At 43.0% G+C, this 20,764-nt stretch overlaps 1 protein-coding gene across 1 annotated transcript in view; it reads right to left on the reverse strand.

The window, feature by feature from the left end:
• Positions 1 to 3,654: 3,654 nt before the first annotated feature.
• PCLO (piccolo presynaptic cytomatrix protein) overlaps positions 3,655 to 20,764 on the reverse strand; it is a 213,992-nt gene continuing 196,882 nt past the window's right edge. Inside the window, exons 23-25 of the mRNA XM_060275141.2 lie at positions 9,384 to 9,518; positions 7,326 to 7,471; positions 3,655 to 5,593 (exon numbers count right to left, since the gene is read on the reverse strand). Coding sequence (XP_060131124.2) covers positions 5,453 to 5,593; positions 7,326 to 7,471; positions 9,384 to 9,518 — 422 coding nt within the window. The 3' untranslated portion in view covers positions 3,655 to 5,452. The remainder of the gene's footprint in view (positions 5,594 to 7,325; positions 7,472 to 9,383; positions 9,519 to 20,764) is intronic.

Raw genomic sequence — 20,764 nt, forward strand, 5'->3', positions numbered from 1 at the left:
TTCTTTGGTTAATTATATCAACCAACCCTAAAGGAAGAGGTAATTGTTATTGGGGAGCAAATAGGGATTAGCAGCTGAGTCAATAAGGCAAAGCTGGTTCTGATGACTTTCCTGCTGAAAGGGGGGGGGGGAATTGGTATGCAATATTATTACAATGAAGTGCTTGAGAAAGAGACCTTGGCAGCCTGAAATGAATGCAGCAAGCATTTCAGACATCTTAACATGAGACCAGGACTGCTTAGAAACACCGTTCTTTCTCCAATTAAGATTGGTACAAAACATTATATTCAAGGCCCCGGCTAATGGACTATCTACCTTGTGTTACCTCAAACCAATGGCTTCAAGTTACAAGAAAGGAGATTCCGACTCAACATCAGGAAGAAATTTCTGACAGTGAGAGCTGATTGACAGTTTAGCGGACTCCCTCGGAAGGTTGTGGACCGTGTCATGGAATGCTATCATTGAGATTCCTGCATTGCCTCAATGTCCCTTCCAACTCTACACTTCTGTGATTCTTCCAAGATATTCTATTCCACCACACAGGAGTCAGCTTGCATTCCATAACTGCTGAGCACATTTAGTCTTCATCACACTCCTCCTTTTTTTTTTTTTTTGGAGGGGGGTGTTTCTCCTTAGTCTCTCCCCCCCCCCCCAGTTTTATACTTCTGCCATCATTAAGGCTCCTGCTCATTCCATGCAGGCAGGCACCTCAAACTGAAATTATTTCACCTGTAAACCAATTGTCGCACTTCACAGATGCTTCTCCATTTCTTGTGCTACAGTTACTGACGTATTTGCCAGCTGCTGCAGCAGGAGTATTTAGTAGTGGGAAAGGAATCCGAAACTAGATATTTTAAATATTTATTAGCCAGACTGGATTAAACAGCCTTTATACAACACAATTTGCATAAGTTTTCAAGATACGTCCTGTATACAATCACAAAACTATGACATGGATTTTATACACAGAGTGAAAATCGAGACCGATTTACAAGCATTTCTTCCCCTCTTTATACAGTTTGTTAAGTTAGTTTTGTTCACTCTGTTTTGTACAACTTTTGGAACAAATTTTTGTATCTTTCTTTTCTTGGAGGATTAGAAGGCGGAAAACAAAGAATAATTAATTATCCATTCAAGTGAAAAAGAAATTGTAATAAACCACCATTGACACATGCAACATTCACCATGGAAATATATTACATCTCCCCAAAGACTACTGATGGTGGCCGTTGCATTTTAAATTTTATGCCCGGGGTAGTTGTTCTTTCCAGTCACCCCCATCGCACCCTCTCAAATGCCAGGGATGCTGTACATTTTGTCTGGTAGGATGATGGCACCCATGCTTGTCAGCGACTGCTGAGAAACTGCACCAGCCACTTGACATCTATACAAGACACAGTTGACGTGGAGGGAGGGAGACATGCTTGGGACGCCAGGGGGAATTTGGAATCCAAACCTGGTTTGCTGCTCAATACAAAAATGCATATTTACAAATTAAGAAAACAGCTTTCTTCAGATCACCTAGTCCAAGTTCATGATATATATATATATATATTATATTATATATAGCACATATTTTAAAACCCATTAGTGTGTTCATTATTTTGTCAAAGAATTAATCAGAGAAAACATCAAAATGCAACTGATGATTTAAAGAGAGAGTATCCAGATTTTATTATTTTAGTCTAACAGCATCTTCTAACTGACTCGGACGCGTGAAGAGCCTCCTTTATGTGATGCCAGTAGATCCTTCAGTTTCTTCACCACTGAGAATAATTTGATTATTTGGATTATTTCCCCATCACATATAGATATATGTATGTACATATACAGACACTCAAGGGGGGACTGTGGGCTCTTCGCAAGGGAAATAAAGCACTTGGTATAGTATCAGGCATGATTTAAATAAAAAGATAAAAAATATACTATTAACATCTGTATGAAATCTCCAGGAAACTAAACGCTAATTAAATAATTCTATATTGAGCATGTTAGCTTACATACAATATAAGAAGTGTTTACATTTTACTTCTTCGTCCTGACAGAAAGAAGCAATATCAGCTGGTTACCAGCTACTGTACTAACCCTCCCCATCCGGCTGCCCTAAACACTTATTAGGCATATAGAAAAGGAACTCAGTTTACAACGAGGTTCCTGGAAATGTCTCCCATGTGCACACAGTGAGGTGCACTAATTCTTCTTCTATGCGTTGAAAAGAGTGGTACAAGTTTAAGTGGTGGGGCGGTTAGTGGACACTAACAAATAAAAAGCAACAGCATTTATATTGCTCCTGGATACTATCCCTTTAAAGGATGATCATAACAATGAAACAGCTCAATGTTCATCACAGGAACTCACACACCTTGTTTGGATCCAGGGAAATAAAGCAAGATCGGGCCATCAATCACAAGAACGAAGGAGAGAAATGATCCCTTTCGAGGAACAACCTATCATTTGTTAAATACACACACATCCTGTGCTTTAGCTCATACTTCAGGCTTGTTCCCCCCCCCCTCTGTACAAGGCTTTTTGTACAACACAACTTATATCTCTAGCTTGGCAGACTTGTGGGCAATATCTAGATCTATATAGTAAATATCTATAGCTCTATAGTAAATAAAGCGCATTGTGCCATGGACAATCCATACCTTTAAAGAAACCCACAAGTGGAGAACATTCATCTATTCCAAGTTAAGAGGCCTGGCCACATTTAAGCGCTTCTGTCTGACAGAAGAAAGAAAGAAAGAAAGAAAGAAAGAAAGAAAGAAAGAAAGAAAGAAAGAATAAGATTCCCTCCCCCCCGCCCCCAAAACACACACACACACACACACACACACACACACACACACAGAGGAAAACAGATATGGTGAAGTATTCATACATTTTCACAAATACCCAAAGTCCCTGTGATTTTTTTCCCTTTAAAAAAATAATTGCCACAAGAAGGGTTTTTGTTGCCTTCGTTCATAAAAAGAAAACTGCATTTAAACGTGATTCATTGTTGCATAGAATGATTCCAGAACAACCCAGACATTTGGTCAAAAGGAACTTGGCACACTCGGCAGATGTCTTCAGTCTCTGGACTGATGCATATGTGGCTCGGGGAACGTCACACCCCCTTCACTAGTTCTTTGTGATATGCAGGATACAATGAAGAGGGATTCCAACCCTAGTGACCTTCAACATGTTGTTGGCTAACAGAACCTGCCTTTCCTCACAAGCACAAATTCCCACAAACATTCGCTGGTGCATTTGACTTGTAGAGAGCTTGGCTCCCAAGGCCTGGAGCACCATCGTCCCCCCTGGGACCTGATGCCTGGCGGCAGAAGAAGTTGCTGAACAAGGGCCACCTGAAGCCACAACAGCAACGCTGTGAATAAATAATGGCAAATAAATATCTGCTATTAACACAAAGCTGTTCCCTTGCTCCTCAATTTGTCATCCAATCCACAGAACAGCAATAGCAGTCTAGCTTTATCAATTAATAGTGATAATTAGAGGTTTACTAGCAAGCCTCCCACTTGGCGCTTGCTACTGCTGGAAATCTCCATGGCAACCGCTATAAGATCCGCCACCTTTGTCATAAATCTTAGCAAGAACACAATTGCCAGCCATTTGTGCAAAATTGCATATATCACTTTTTCTTTTTCTTTTCTAAAGAAAGACTTTGCTTAGCAATTGAAATTCGCTGTTTCAGAAAACACAAACTCAGGTGCCGTGAGATTTTTAAAATAAGGATAAGGGAGATGTGGTATTTAGTAGCAGGCAATTTCCACATGACACAGCACTTGGGGCAGGAGGACAGTGTGATTGCTCCAAAGAATTGGACTGAAATTGATATTTCTAGGAGACAGACGGATGAAATCTGAGTAAGAACACCTAATTATGTTCGTATGCTCTCCTTCCAATCATTACCTATTTTACAGTCGGGATAAAATGTGCGGGTATTTCTGGGATAGCTCCGTCAGTAGAGCATGAGACTCTTAATCTCAGGGTTGTGGGTTCGAGCCCAACTTTGGGCAGAAGTTTCCTGCATTGCAGGGGGTTGGACTCCGGGACCTTTGCGGTTCCTTCCAACGCCACAATTCTATGATTCCTCTGCACATACTTGCTGCTACTACTGTTTAACCATTTCCGCTTCAAGGAATAGTTTGGCATAGTGAAATTACATGCCCATTTTCCATTAAAATACTGTAATATAAAGCAAATCAACACAATAAGGGACTAATTGTGTTTCCATTTTTTTGTTGGAAGCCAACAGGGAAACCACCAACACAGTTTCATGCTCCATGCCTTTAAGAAAGCTTGTAGCCCATGGCAATGGATGCTGCCAAGTTAGAAATGGATATTCATTTTATACGCAGTATTTAACCTTACAAACCAAAGTCTGTCTTTCAATGATCTCTTTTGTGAGCAGAATGTTTGCAATTTCATGCAGATGAGAAGGAGCCTGTAGCACACGATCACATAAACAGCATCACTTGTTCTAACATGTGGACTATTTCATACAGTTGGAAACAGTGACTCCTTGAAGTTCACAAAGGCAAGACAAACAGATAGTGAAGCCACAATATTCACCTCAGTGCTCAAAAGCCCTTAGAACCAACGCCATTTTAGCAAAACTATGGAAAACAGTCATTCACAGTAGGCTGAATCGCATTCTCTTCTACACCACAAAAGCAATTTCTCTTTTCCTGACATGGTTCCAACTGCCCCCTTTACTCTTTTCCAAAATGACAACTATTCTTGTGCTTTCTGTACTTTACAGTCCGAGATGGTAATTCTCCAACATGGGAAAAGACAGAGATTACTATTCTCAATTTAAACGCCAACGCATATAATTAGCAAAGAAGAAGAAAAAATAACATGAAAGAGAAACATTGCCACCATTTAAATTAAAAACTAATTACCCCACCATTTGCCTCCTGGGGCATCATCTCACCACAGCAAATATATTCTTACATTAAGACCATGGATTTTCAGATAAGTCTTCAGATAAGGGAGAACTGGAAAGGCAGTTGCTTCAGGTAGTTTTGCATATCACGATCTCTTCGGCGATTGCACCATGAGCCAGACTGCTCTTGCAGAAAGATCCTGCCTCCAGCTGCAGCCAAATTCTCTGCATTAACACCTGCCTTCAACTGCATGGTGTTATTATTCCTCTTCAGATTCTAACTTCACAGAACCCACACATAAGTCTCCTTTTTCAAGCAGACTCATTTTAATTTCTGGGCTTAGGGTGGTTGGTTTATTAAGCTCTGCTGATTTGTTTTTTTAAAAAAACACAGCAAAACAAGTTGACTAGCCCTCATGAAAGTGTGCCAAACAGCCCAGAACTTTCTCCTCCTACTTCATATTCTGAAAGCCTAGCTAAACACAATATCAAAGTAGAGTCTTGGAATCCTACAAGCAGACTTTCCCAAGGCTTGATGGCCCAGGAAGAAATCTTTCCTCAATGTGTTTGTGTTGAGCTGACCAAAAGTTTGTGCCAGTTTACTATTCTTTTCCTGAGGTCCACTTTGTCAAGCCAGATATATGCCTCACCAATCAAGGTCTTCTTCATAAACTTTCCTCCGTTGGAAACAAGGAGTATCTGGGAAGAGAACAGAGGGTTGGACAGATATTCACCATTCTGGTAAAAAGATCTAAAGCCCTGGAACATGGCCCTGATCATGCTGCAGAAGGCGCTGTCTGTTCACTATGGGAACCAAGATCGTGTCACAAAATGTACCCAACGCTTTTTGTGGGACGATGAATGGCTTTGGACAAGTTGTCTGTGTCCCTGAGATCTCCTGACATGTTTCCATGTATAGGTTGTCCATATACATATAATTTATTGTTATACGTGTCTGTTCCAATGTCTATTATGATCGTATTGTATGTATGGCCACCTCTAGCTGAAATAAGTTGGGGGGGAGTGGAATTTGTTATGTTATATTTATGAGTTTGACATTTCCCCCCTCCTCACAAGAATGCTGTCCATGAGGTTAGGCTACACATTAGGCTAGCTAGGCTAGGCCCTAAGGAAGCCAGACTATCCCCCACCAGGGCCAGGGCTTTTTCAGTGATGGCTCCAACCTGGTGGAATGCTCTGTCCCACGAGACTAGGGCCCTGCAGGACTTGATCTCCTTCCGCAGGGCCTGTAAGACAGAGCTATTCTGCCTGGCCTTCAATCTGAATTAGCCTGATCCTCTATTCCCTTTTCCCTTTCCTTTTCTATGAAGAAACCCTTTCTGGGACCCCACATTTAAATCCTTATTCACACCCCTCATTGCTGGCCCTAGTAGGACCATCTTGGCCAGTTAGCCCTGGTTATCATTCAATGTCTACTGACTGGGTTTTTTTTTCTTTCCAAAAATGACCCCTGAATTTTTGAATTTTATTGATATTGATGCTGCATTTTATGTTGTATTCTATGCTGTTTTAAAGTCGCATTTAATCAATGTTTTATATTTGCTGTTAGCCGCCCTGAGCCCGGTTTTTAAACCAGGAAGGGCGGGGTATAAATATATTATTATTATTAGGCTAGGATAGCCAAACCACCCAGAGACTGTCATGGCTGAGTGTGAACCTGAATTGCCAACACCCAAGAAAGAGGCCTCCATTAGGTGGCCACTGACTGAACATTTATGCTTCCTTGTTCCATTTTATGAGGAACATCCTGCCAAAGGCTTCAGTTTTGAAGATCATACAAATTTATTTATTCTCTCTGCAAATTCTGTTTTGATACTTAGAGCAGCCAAGAATCTTCTAAGTTGATGAAGTTCCAAGCTTGAAGAGCAAACACAACGACATTGGGAGACTGTTCATGTAACTCTCGCATTGTAACATTTAATTTGCTTTTCGGCAAATGGCAAATAATTAAGGTTAAGTAATTAAGTAAGTAAGTGAGAGAAGGTAAAGGTAAAGGGACCCCTGACCATTAGGTCCAGTCGTGACCGACTCTGGGGTTGCGCGCTCATCTCGCATTATTGGCTGAGGGAGCCGGCGTATAGCTTCCAGGTCATGTGGCCAGCATGACAAAGCCGCTTCTGGCAAACCAGAGCAGCACATGGAAACGCCGTTTACCTTCCCGCTGTAGCGGTTCCTATTTATCTACTTGCATTTTGACGTGCTTTCGAACTGCTAGGTTGGCAGGAGCTGGGACCAAGCAACGGAAGCTCACCCCGTCACAGGGATTCGAACCGCCGACCTTCTGATCAGCAAGCCCTAGGCTCAGTGGTTTAACCCACAGCGCCACCTGGGTCCCAAGTGAGAGAAAGGGAGCCTCAAATGTCCAATGCAGAAAGCATAACACTCAGTTTGCATTAAGATGGAGGCTTACCTGGAGAGAATGCCCAGTGGGACTCAAACTGAATCGAAATGTTTCGTTGAATGAAGGTTCTCGGTCATGCCTGCATACTCTTGTTTTCTTCTTAATTACTCGCTTTTGAGTTGCAAGGTTGACAACGTACAGCTTCACATACAGATCTGTTCAAATAAGCAGTTCAGAACCCCATTAGGTGTCTTTGCTGCTAACTCACTTAGCATTAAATTAGTTAATGGCTATTTAAGATGAGGGGAACGTCTCGCTGCTGTTTCCCTCAGTATCAAAATGAGGTAATTCCAGGAGAGCTGATGAAGTGCTCTGAATCTCAGAGCCCTGAAAGCAAATTCTTTCTCAAGGAGTACAGAAATTCACTGAATGAAATAGTTTAGGAAATCTTTCATATAAGAGATGAAGCTGAGATAAAGAAAGCTGCTCATTATTTTTTTGGAAAATAAAATAAACCAGAGGTACTTCAACCAGAAACAGGCATTGACATATAATTATCCTATGCTATTTCAGTTCTTTTTAGATAACACTACCTTAGAAAGGAATAGCTTTCCTATCATAAAGAGGTTTGCCACTCTTGACTTGAAGCACTTAGTTTAGAGAGGACTGAGACTATAAATTTTGAATTCTGAGTCCCGTGATCATTACAGTCCAATTGCTTAGCAGATCCAAAAATGTAAAAAGCTAGATGGCTTCAGTAATTACACAGTAACAGGGCCTCTTGTCTGCTGTAGTTATCACCTCCCTCATCCCTTTCAGAAAAGGCTGAAACTCATGAATGACATTGTATACATTGCAGCAGCCTTTGGCTATAAGCAATAAACTTGATACCTACCTACCAACCAGTGTCAGGTAACATGATTTGCATGCAAACGATCTCAATTTCAGTCACCAGCATGCCCAGATTGGGCTGAGAAACATGCTTCTCTTAAATCAGGCATCCCCAAACTTCGGCCCTCCAGATGTTTTGGCCTACAGCTCCCATGATCCCTAGCTAAGAGGACCAGTGGTCAGGGATGATGGGAATTGTAGTCCCAAACACCTGGAGGGCCGAAGTTTGGGGATGCCTGCCTTAAATCCTGGAGAACCAGGCCGCCATTCAGCTCAGACCTGGGATGGGGAACTGCAGCTCTCCAGATGTTTTTGGACCACCCATGTTGGCTGGGACTGATGGGAGTCCAAACATATGGAGAGCCACAGGATTCCCATCCCTGGTGCAGACAACACTGAGTCAGACGTACCAATGGCCTGACTTGATATTAGGCAGATTCCTATGGGAATGAAACTTACATAGAAGCCACGCGCAATTGGTTGAGTTGTTTCAGAGCCTCTCGACAAAGCAACATCCCACGTTTTATACGTATGAGGCTTCTCAATAGCCGTTAGGGAGGAGGCTGGTGAGTCATTTACCAGTTTGCATTGTGTTGAGCACAAACACGTAGGTAAATGAAGCTCTTGCAAAGCACTCTTGGGAGGGAGCAATTTGTGCTGCGGGAAGAGACCTGCCAGACCTCCTTTCCCCAGGAGCAGCTCTCCTCACCACCGCCACACCTGCAGTGGTCCAGATCCATGTATGTGGCATTAACATGAGTCTCTGGGACTCTTCAAGGGGAAAAGGAATGGGAGGGGGGGTTTCGGAGAAGAGCATTATGTACCTGCCTGCACCTTGCATCTTTGTCGCTGCACATCGCTCTCTCCTGAAGATGCCTGGTTAGGCAGAAAGACTTACATTTATTTATTTTTAGGAACACCCCCCCAACCATCTGTAGAGAAAACAAGAATGTATGAATGCTATAAGCCAGGCATCCCCAAACTTTGGCCCTCCAGATGTTTTGGACTACAATTCCCATCTTCCCAGACCACTGGTCCTGCTAGCTAGGGATCATGGGAGTTGTAGGCCAAAACATCTGGAGGGCCGCAGTTTGGGGATGCCTGTACTATAAGCAATGGATAAGATACATGTGTGTTGATAACTGAAAACAAAATTGAAATCTTGCCATCCTTATGTGTTTACAACGCATTTCAAAACATATTTTATGTATTAAAATGCTGGTATACAATTGATACCTGGTAAGTGATCTGGAGATTTAAACTTGTAGGTGATATTTCTGCACTGAAGGATCTCAACTATCAGTTGTTCCCCATCAGTCTTCATTTCCTTCTTTAAAGCAATCTTGATTTCACCCATCACCTGGGTTTTACCTGTAAAAGGGGGAGGGGTCAGATCAGCTATAGCAAAAGGTGCATGTAAGTATTCAACAAACCTAATACTTCCAAAACTTTCCAAACAATAATACAAATAATATAAACTCAAGCTAGCACAGGGTCTTTATAGTCGTTGTATAAATGAGCACAAGATGTGGCCATAATTATTTTAGGGCAGACTCGGGAATGACAGCAACTCCCCAGTTGGCTGAAAGGTACATTTCATTTCTTCATGCTTGGTAACTTGCCGAAGTGCATTTAACCTTATATTATTTTTTAGGAGGTGCATCTGCAAGAAACGGTAGTTTATTGTTGTGTTGGCATTTTGAAAACAAAATAGGGAAAAGGATGCTTGCCTGATCTCTAATGGGATGGAGTTCTGCAGAATTGGGCCCATGAAACTGAATGTGTGACACCTCATTAACACGAGTCATGCTTCTGACCCAGGGAGAACCACAAGCCCCTTCAGGTATCCTGGGCCTACCTAGACGTACACGTCTTCCTGTAAAATGACACTTAATTTTCACTTTGGGCGCTAGCGGCACCTTTGTGAACATAATTCAGTTTGGCATTTTAATTCCCTCATGAATTAAGCCTGCCATTGGAATTTCAGCAATGGGAAACTCCGGCAAAAACATTGGCTCAGTTGAGAAGCTTTTGCCGCACAGTAGAGACTATGTGGGAGTTCTGCTGCCAACTATATTATCTGCAATCAGGTGACTCACAAACCACATTTATCACACTGAGTGTAAATGGTAGGTAATCTAATTTCATTTCTTTTCCAGGAACCAATCTGACTTTGCTTCCAGTTCTGTAGAACACGGCATCCTTCTGGAGGCATACTATTTCCGGAATTCTGTTCCTGCCTGAAGCACTTCTATAAAGTTCTGTTATGGCACCATGGCTCATCCCTGTAACACCTGCGCCACAAAGTTCTGTAGGGTGCTATCTGGTCTCCCATGGGAGTTAGGCCACCTGGGGATTTGAAGTCTCATGTCACCATTGGTCACACCGAGCTCTGCTTCTCATGTACACCTGAGGCAAGTGAGACCATGGGGATTTTAAACAGGTATATCGGCGCTCTAGTGCAGGGGTCCCCAGACTACGGCCCCCGGGCCGGATGCGGCCCAATTGGCCTCCCAATCTGGCCTGCGACGACCCCTGCCGCCCGCTGCCGCCGCCCGCTCTTACGGCACGCGGCGCGGCGGCGATCTTCAAAATCGCAAAAAATCGCCGAAAATCCTTTGTGCGCATGCGTATGGGCCTCTCCCGACCCAGAAGAGGTCATTTCCGGTGCACTTCCGGGTCGGGGGAGGCCCATACACATGCGCACAAGCGATTTTCAGCGATTTTTTTACGACCGCGTGCGTGGGCGCATGCGCACAGGCGCGCACTCCCCCGCCCTCCGGCCCGCTGCGCGCACACTCCCCTGCCCTCCGGCCCGCCGCGCGGTCGGCGCGGCGGGCACCGGCCCGAAGCCCGGTAAGTCTGGGGACCCCTGCTCTAGTGGATTGGATGAGTACAATCCTGACAGAGGTGCTGTGGGTGGTTGGTTTCTCTGTGCAATGCAGCTAATTTTATTTATTTATTGCATTTAAAGGCAACCCTTTTCTCCAAAGAGCTCAAGGTGGTGTACGTGGTTCTCCTCCTCCTTTAATCCCCACAACAATCCTGCAAGGCAGGTTAGGATGAGAGACCATGGCTGGCTCAAGTTCACCCAGTGAAATTCATGACCACGTGGGGATTTGAAGCCTGGTCTCCCAAGTCAGACACTCTTATCCATTGAACCTACACAATTAGGTTTGGATTCCGGGGATTTAATACTAGAGCCCCAAAGTGCCTCCGGGACAAATCCTTCCTTCGTCTTTGACTTCTGTGGCAGCTGTGCTCCTTTCTTGGACAGTGCTATGCTGTGGTGATCTCCAAGTCATTGCAACACACAGCATGTAGGGCTGCTTCTGGAGTGTTTCAGAAACTGCAATTACTTCAGACCAGGGCTAGGCAACCTAAGGCCTATGGGCCACAAGCGGCCCACGGGGTCGTTTAACCGGCCCCTGAACCGAGCTGCCCACTCAGTGAGTCCCCATACACTGTGCTAAACCGGTGCAGTGTGGCACGGGTACTTGCTTCTGCGGTGCCGGAAGTTGTGTCTGCGCATGCTCAGACACCGGAAATCGCACCTGCGCAGACACAGATGCTGGAAATCGTGACTGCACAGACGCAGATGCCGGAAATTGCAGCTGCGTGCACTCACACACATGCGCAATCTGGCCCACGGAGGGATCTCCATTGGAGTGAACCAGCCCAGGCAAGTTAAACCTTGCCATCCCCTGCTTTAGACTATACCTTCCAGGCTGATAACGGGGAATGGGCATTGGCTTTCAACATCGACAGCAACTCCTAGGGACCGAGGCAGTTTTGGACCCCACAAATTAATTTTTTTGAGAAGGTTGGTCCCCGTCATGTTGCCCCTCCCAAGAGAATCTGGCGCCTCTGGCTTTCAGTCTGTTTCCAAGCCTAATTCAAAGTGCTGGCATTTATTTTTATTTTCTTAATTGTATTAAATTTATATAAAACACAAGTAAACAATTAAAACAAGAACAACAAAACACTACTCCCCCCTTCCCACAGACACATTTAAAGGCTGTAGAATATGACTCAGCCAAAGGCCTGGTTGAAGAGGAACATTTTCGCCTGGCACCTAAAGACATATAATGAAGGTGCCAGGTGAACCTTCCTGGGGAGAGCATTCCACCAACGGGGAGCCAAAGATTACGGCAACATATGTATTTAAATAGGTATTTCATCTCAGTGTACACATTTCTAACCAGGGTATATATTTTGCATTTAGAAATGTGAAATTTGAAGGATAACTATGTTTAAAATCTATGCATTTGTCTGGGAATAAAAATTAGGTTGGTTCAATTGAAAAGGCAGACAGAACAAAATTTCCCTCTTTCCTGAGTTGGAGCATATTATTTTCTCATTGTGAGTGCAGATCAGTATCTGCTAACAGTACAGCTGTTTTGGTGTCCTGGCATAAACTATAATTCGTCTCATAAATCTGAATAAACATTTAGCTATGTTGATGTCAACAGGAGTAGACTTTTCATTGAATTGGCAGGTACTTAATTAGTCTTGTTTCAACGCCCCGCCCCCCGATTACCGTCTCAACAGATTCGTCTAGGAAAGATTGCAAAACCTAAATGCAATTTTCATTTTGCCCACAGGGAGGAGAAAACTGACGCCACAAAACAATACTGCATAGTCAGAAATCACAAAAAAATTAGCCGGCTCAATGTTCTTCCTGTATTTTGGATCTCTCTCTCCCCCCCCCCAATAAAACCCCATATTTTGAATTTTAATATCTTCTTCTTCTTTGGCGATCACTTGTAGCCGAGTAAGATTGTCTTCCATAAACATGATTTTAACAATGGGTCCGTAAGTGACTGTGGAGGCCAGTTCTCCATTTTGAAGTTGCTGCCTAGTTAAAGTATTGTGTGTGTGTTTAAATACAACCTTACAAAACAAAACAGAGCAGAACCTAGCACTTTATTTATTTAGGGAATGTAGCTCAGTGAGAGAGTCATGTATATGGTACCAGCTTCCTATGTAATAATTTGTCCTTCATTAAGTTCTAAGAAGTATCCCTATTTTTCTTTTTCTTTTAAATCTTGTTCAAAGCAACTTTTATACATTATGCTCCCGGAAACTGTTTTTCAAAGGGATCCGTTTTATTTTTATTTTATTTTATTTTACTTCTAAGAGCTGGTCCTCGACCGTAATAATTAATAAAAAAATAAAAAAAATATCCCTATTTTCTCTCTGTGCTGAACATATGCTGTGGATGCGATCTAATTGTTACACTCAAAATGGTCGTGTGAATCGAGCAATACAAAGATACTTTGTGCCACACAACTTTGCTAAAATGTGCTGGATCTTTAAAAAACTGGAAATATTTCAATTTGATGGAGAAAAGGTATGATAAGTAATGCCTAAGGTCTTATCCACAAGTACCTTTCACCCTGCTCTTTCCAGGCAGATGTCTGGACTTTTAACGCTCTGTGTTCAAGCATTATTTTTGTCCTGAGCTTTCATGGCAAAAAGCCTGCTCTGTAAAGCAGAATCAGAGCAAAGGTCTATTCAGGTTTTCCGCAGGTGGACTTTTGCTCCGACTGAGCTGTAAAGAGCAGGTTTTCATGGGGAAAGCTCCAGAGCAACAAAAAAAAGGGTGCTTGATCATGAAACTTTAAATCACGGACTGTGCCTGGAAAGAGTGGAGGAAAGTTAAGTGAGGACAAGTCTTAAATTTTCTCTATCGTTCATTGGCAAATGCACATTTTGAAATTATACTCTGTATACATACTGACTTCAGGTCCCTCCAAAGTTCCCATAATCTGGTCAGTAAAAACCACTATGAAGTTGCTAACTTTTTACCTTTGCTGCCACATACATCCGGACAACATCATTACTGGCCCCAACAACATCCAACATACCATCTCAGGACTATTCAATTGCTCATCTTCTAACATTGTGTATGCCATCAAATGCCAACAGTGCCCTTCAACTCTCTATATTGGACAAACAGGCCAAACCCTACGCCAAAGGATAAATGGACATAAATCTGACATCAGGAACCATGAGACAGAGAAACCAGTAGGAGAACACTTCAATCTCCCAGGACATTCTATACAAGATCTCAAAGCAGCTGTTTTATTACAGAGAAATTTCAGGAACAGACAGGAAAGAGAAGTTGCTGAATTGGAACTCATTACCAAGCTTAAAACCATGGATCCACCTGGGATGAATAGAGACATCGGATTCTTATCTCATTATGCATGATCAAGCTTTCTTTAGCGCCTCAGCCCTTGCTCCCCCCCCGGACTAATTGCAGTCATCAGCAGTCGTTAACAGCCATCCACAGGTTTACCACTCCCATCAGCCCATCACCCATTCCCACCCATCCCCCCCAACCCTCTGTATATATATAAGGGACTGACACTTCTGTTTCAAGTGTATCTGAAGAAGTGTGCATGCACACGAAAGCTCATACCAAAATAAAAACTTAGTTGGTCTTTAAGGTGCTACTGAACGAATTTTTTTATTTAACTTTTTACCCAAACTCATAATTCTTCTAAACCATGGGTAGGGAAACTAAGGCCCGGGGGCTGGATCTGGCCCAATTGCCTTCTAGATCCGGGCCACAGATGGTCCGGGAATCAGCGTGATTGTACATGAGTAGAACGTGTGCTTTTATTTAAAATGCATCACTGGGTTATTTGTGAGGCCTGCCTGTTTTTCTCTCTCTTCATGAGTAGAGTGTGTGCGTTTATTTAAAATGCATCTCTGGGTTATTTGTGGTGCATAGGAATTCGTTCATATTTCCCCCCAAAATATAGTCCGGCCCCCCACAAGGTCTGAGGGACAGTGGACAGACCCCCTGCTGAAAAAGTTTGCTGACCCCTGTTTTAAACCCATGCTTTTTTTAAACATCCAGCACAAAATGGCACCACTATTTTATATCTGTTCTGAGTGTTTGCCTTGAAAGAGCTACGATAGTTGCATTTCACGGGTTTTTATTGTGCTAAGGTATTGCTTTAAACCTGTAAAAAGCCAAAAAGAAAGAGCTGGAGGACACTTGTAGTTGAATCCTATGATGGTAAATTTCATCCACCCATCCCTGTGTCATCTTCTGGGCACCCCCACCCTTATTTAGTACATCTATGACTGTAATGCATGCAGATACCAAAAATATGTTTGTTTTTAACTATATTGAAATATTGTAATAATTAATAAAATGAATTAATATGGCGGGGACAGGAGGGAATGGCTGGGAAGAAAACACTGGCATTCCCCCTTACTTGCCAGGCAACAGGCCTGGAGGTAGAAGCACCCTAGGCCAGGGGTCAGCAAACTTTTTCAGCAGGGGGCCGGTCCACTGTCCCGCAGACCTTGTGGGTGGGTGGGGGGCGGACTATATTTTGGGGAAAAAATGAACGAATTCCTATGCCCCACAAATAACCCAGAGATGCATTTTAAATAAAAGGACACATTCTACTCATGTAAAAACATGCTGATTCCCTGACCCTCTGCGGGCTGGATTTAGAAGGCGATTGGGCCGCATCCAGCCCCCGGGCCTTAGTTTGGGGACCCCTGCCCTAAGCACACCAGCTTGAAACCAGAGCATTGGTAATTCCATCATTAACAAGGATCTGCTAGTGTTGTGGCTCAAAACGCTCCCCAGTGCCTAAAAAAGCACCGTCCTCTCTATGAAACGTACAAACCCCTTTTCAGGTAGAGGGAAAGCAGGAGAGCAAGCACAGATTTCAAAATACACTGAATCTGTCTACCCGGATGCACAATGTCACACTTCATAATCACATCTGCCTAGAGAACCGCGCAGCAGCTTCAAATTTAGACCAGTCATTTACACCTTGAACAACATGTGAACTTTCTGAATGTATCTGTGTGCATGTGTGCGCGAACACAGAATAAAGTTAGGCTTCTATTTTTAAATAAATCACAGACCTGCAGATAAATCGATATTTTAATCCTTTCTATGCAATTAAATAAGTTTAAAATGTTTAGCCCAAGATACGTTATTGCTATCTGCTGCATCCCTGTGTGCCCAAGAGGGGATTAAAACTGTTCTGCAGTCCCTGCTACTGTTCAGAAATGAAAACAGTGGCAACAAAAAGCTCCTTTCAGAGACCATCCATTTTACTGTCAACTAGAAAGAAAGGAAGCTTGAGGGGAAAAGCTTTAAATATAACAGGAGCTGCATCAACAACTTAGCAAGGCATGAAAGCAGGATCTTGTCAGAAGCTGTTTCCACCGGGAGCAAGGAAGGGGGGGGGGAAAACATGTGGGGCTGGTTAGCCATGTTTCTTTACCATTCAATAAAGTGTCAAGGTGGACTCCAATTCCTAACATGGCTTATGTACACCGGAGGCAAAGGAATAGGGCACACTGTTCATATCAATCAACTTCTACAAAGGGGATGGGGGAGATAAATAAATAAAGGTTTTCTGGCTATTTTGAATGTAGAATCATAGAACTATAGAGTTGCAAGGGACCAAGAGGATCATCTAGTCCAACCCCCTGCAAAGCAGGAATATTTCCCTCAATGATAGCGGTGCTGGTGAAAACCAGTTGTATTCCAGTACCATTTGCTGGGACAAAGGTCCCTTGCCTCTGTTATCCACATTAGCTGCTCAACTTGCCTTGTAAAGGTAAAGGTACCCCTGACCGTTAGGTCCAGTCGCGGACGACTCTGGGGTTGCGGCGCTTATCTCGCTCTATAGGCTGAGGGAGCCGGCATTTGTCCACAGACAGCATGACTAAGTCGCTTCTGGCGAACCAGAGCAGCACATGGAAACACTGTTTACCTTCCCGCCGGAGCGGTACCTATTTATCTACTTGCACTTTGACGTGCTTTCGAACTGCTTGATTGGCAGGAGCAGGGACCGAAAAAATGGGAGCTCACCCTGTCGTGGGAATTCGAACTGCCAACCTTCTGATCGGCAAGCCCTAGGCTCTGTGGTTTAGACCACAGCGCCACCCGTGTCCCTCAACTTGCCTTACCTAACTTGTATATGGGCTCTTTACATCCTGAATTTGACATTAGTGTAGCCAGCCGTGATTGTTTTAGAATTGTTGTCCTAGAACTATAATTTCTAAATCTCCATTGGTGGTTTCTTGGAATAATTAAGTAGAATGTAGCTCAGTGAATCAGCTTAGGTGGTTTATTACAACCTGCATCCTTAAAACAGAAACATTAAACACAAACAATATAAAAGGGCCAGTATAAGGGCAGTGAGCTGAGATAACAGAAAGCATAAAGGTAAAGGGACCCCTGACCATTAGGTCCAGTCGTGACCGACTCTGGGGTTGCGGCGCTCATCTTGCATTATTGGCCGAGGGTGCCGGCGTATAGCTTCCAGGTCATGTGGCCAGCATGACAAAGGCGCTTCTGGCAAACCAGAGCAGCACATGGAAACGCCGTTTACCTTCCCGCTGTAGTGGTTCCTATTTATCTACTTGCATTTTGATGTGCTTTCGAACTGCTAGGTTGGCAGGAGCTGGGACCAAGCAACGGGAGCTCACCCCGTCACAGGGATTCGAACCGCCGACCTTCTGATCAGCAAGCCCTAGGCTCAGTGGTTTAACCACAGTGCCACCTGGGTCCAGCCCAACAGAAAGCATAAGGAACCATAAAAGGTACAGAGGACTGAGAAGCCTGGGGAAATTTAAGAAGTGTTTCCTTCACACCACCAGGGTGTCATGGTGGGCCACGTAAGTGAGTTCATGACTGAGGTGAGATATGATTTGTTACTTGGGTCTCTTACAGGGCAATCCTAACCATGTTTACTCAGAAGCATGTCCCACTGAATTCAATAGAGGTTACTCCCAGGTAAGAGCATCCTGTCTTGGAAGAACTGGATGTCACTCCCTTCCTTGATGAGCTGAAGAATGTCATCAACTCTCAGGCATGTGGTAAAGGCCCAGGACAGGACGGAATCCCAACAGAAGTGCTGGAAACTTCCATTCTTCTCCCATGACACACCTCCACAGCCTCCTCTTGCAGTGTTGGGAACAAAGATCTGTGCCACAAGACATGTGTGACTCCAGCATTGCGACCCTCTACAACAGGGGTAGCCAACTCCCAAGAGGCTGCGATCTACTCACAGAGCAAAAAACTGGCAGTGATCTACCCTCTTTTTTGGGGGTTCAGGTCAAAATTGTTGAGATTTTTTAAGAGAGCCAAAGTTGTTGAACTTCTTTGGGGGGGAGCAACTGGTCTACCAGTGATCTACCACAGAGGTCCAGTGATCTACCAGTAGATCATGATCTACCTGTTGGACGTGCCTGCTCTACAAGAACAAAGGTGACCGTCAAGACTGCAACAACTACCATGGGATCTCCCTGCTGAGTCCTGTGGGGAAAGCCTTTGCTCATGCAGTTCTCAACAGAGTACAGTGGCTCACTGACAGGGTCTCTCCTGAGTCACTTTAGAGCTCAGGATTGCAGCCGTAGCCTGTTCTCCCTGCATGTTAACAACTGCAAACCATATATAGCACTTAGAACACCAGCTATAAATGGATGCCTTGGTGTGAATCGAATCTGAAGACCTTAAACAGTTGAAAGATTGTGTGATTCAGCTTGACAAGTAAGTGAATCAAGGGCTAGTACTACATCAGATCTAGATGTAGGAGGTTAAAAAGATAAAAAATACATTTTCAGTGGTTGGTTTCATATTGTGGTGAATGGCACAGTTTAGCAGGAAGACACTCCAATGAAAATTTCTGTTACCATATATCTTATATGGCTGTTTCTTTGTATATATTTAAAAAAATGTACATGGATGTTTTAAGATGGTCTGCATTTGTAATGTCTAATAAAAGTTTGGTGAAAGAAAGAAAGAAAGAAAGAAAGAAAGAAAGAAAGAAAGAAAGAAAGGTTTCATATCAGCAGCTCATGCCACACACAGCACACTCACAAATGGCAGGATGAAATTGTTAATAAAATCCATTGTCTGATTCCTCTTTCACTGAAATGCTAAGAGAAGGCAAAGTGGATATGAATGAAGCTAGGTGTGCAAAAGGTGAAGCCAGAAGCAACTTAACAGCATGCATAGAACGACCTGGAGAAATCTCAAGGGGCAAGATGGACCATCAGAAAAGCAATGACAGAGCAACGCAAAAGCTTCCTTTTATTTGTAGAAACAGTTGTCAAGAACCAAGGTATACTGTTCATCTTATGGAAAGCCCTGATCTTAAAACCATGTTCCACTGACAGTTCTGAGAGGAGGTCACAAAGGGGAAATCAGAACATTCAGATGCAGGAGAAAATACACAAGTAACAGGCTACTCAAATGCTAAATATTGTTTCATATTACCCTGTTTCTTGACTGGCAGAAAGTTTCAGAGCTACTGTTTACAGGGTCACTTTCCTCGCCCAGGGGGGGTGGGGCAAAGGTATATTCTTGCTACATTTTATCCCTGTTTAGGGATGTTTTTAATAACTGATGTTCAAATGTACTTTTAATCTTTTGTTGTCATTGAAGCCTGATCCTATCTTTGTTTACCCAGAAGTAATCCCACTATAGGCACTTCAGCGTATACCGTATTGTTGTTGTTTTTCCAAATAATTTTTATTCAGTTTTCAATATTAATATCTAAGAAACAGTATTTCAATTACATCTTGTATATATTACATTTTCATTCACTTTGTTCATACTTCAAAAAGAAAAAAAAGGAAAGAAAAAAAAGAAAAGAAAAAAAGGAAAAGGAAAAGGAAAAGGGAGAAAACAAACATCGGGAATCACTACACAAAAATCAGGGGGGAAAAATTCGCATCATTCATCTTTACACTATTTGTTTTTAAAATTTGACTTCCACCCTACCTTCACCCGTCTTTTTGAGTTCTAATTTTATACTTATACAGTTTATCTTTCTTTACGCTTAAAGCCATAAGTCTACTATTGTCAGTCTCTTCAACCTTATTTCAGATTTCTGTATACAAGTTTCTGCCATTTCTCTTTCAGTATTGGTTTATTTTTACTCAGGCCACTTGCCGGAGATACAATGGGGCTCCACAAGAGTTGTTCCCTGCTGTTGCAAAGAACACGATTTATTGATTTATAAGGACTTTCAGTGGTTTTTGCAACCGCCAGCCTCCTGCACTTTTGGACATGACTTTGAAAACTAAAACTAAAAATAGATATTCAATTAGCATTACAGCGTCTGCTGTTAGGGAATTCAAGGTGGCCAGTTTTCTCTGCAAAATCCTGGCTCAATATCCATTTCCCTCAGATCAGTGCTCATACGGTCAGTAACTATGTTATATTGATTAAAATGATACTCGCAGAGCAGGCGATTATTTAAAGAGAAATTGGATCTTTTGTTATACAGTATATCTAGTTAATTGCAAAGACAGCAGATAGCATAGATGCTGATGTGGATTGCCAACCAGTGGTCTAAAGGGGGGGGGGTAGAGCCAGAGTTTGAGTAGCATGCAGGATTATTTTCATGTCTGGGGATAAGGTCAAGCAACAATAATCGGCATAGAGAAGAAGAACACAATGGAACTTTTCCAGCATGAAAACCAGGTAAGAGCATATCCGTGTTCTCAACATTAGGAAAAGATCTATGACAATTTCTCTAACATAATGGACTCTGACCTACAGGAGCACCAGGGCGGCGGCAGCGGGGGGAAGATGAGCGGTGCAAAAAGGGTTGGCT

Source organism: Zootoca vivipara, chromosome 5 (genome assembly GCF_965207765.1).
Source record: "Zootoca vivipara chromosome 5, rZooViv2.hap1.1, whole genome shotgun sequence".
NCBI lineage: Eukaryota > Metazoa > Chordata > Lepidosauria > Squamata > Lacertidae > Zootoca > Zootoca vivipara.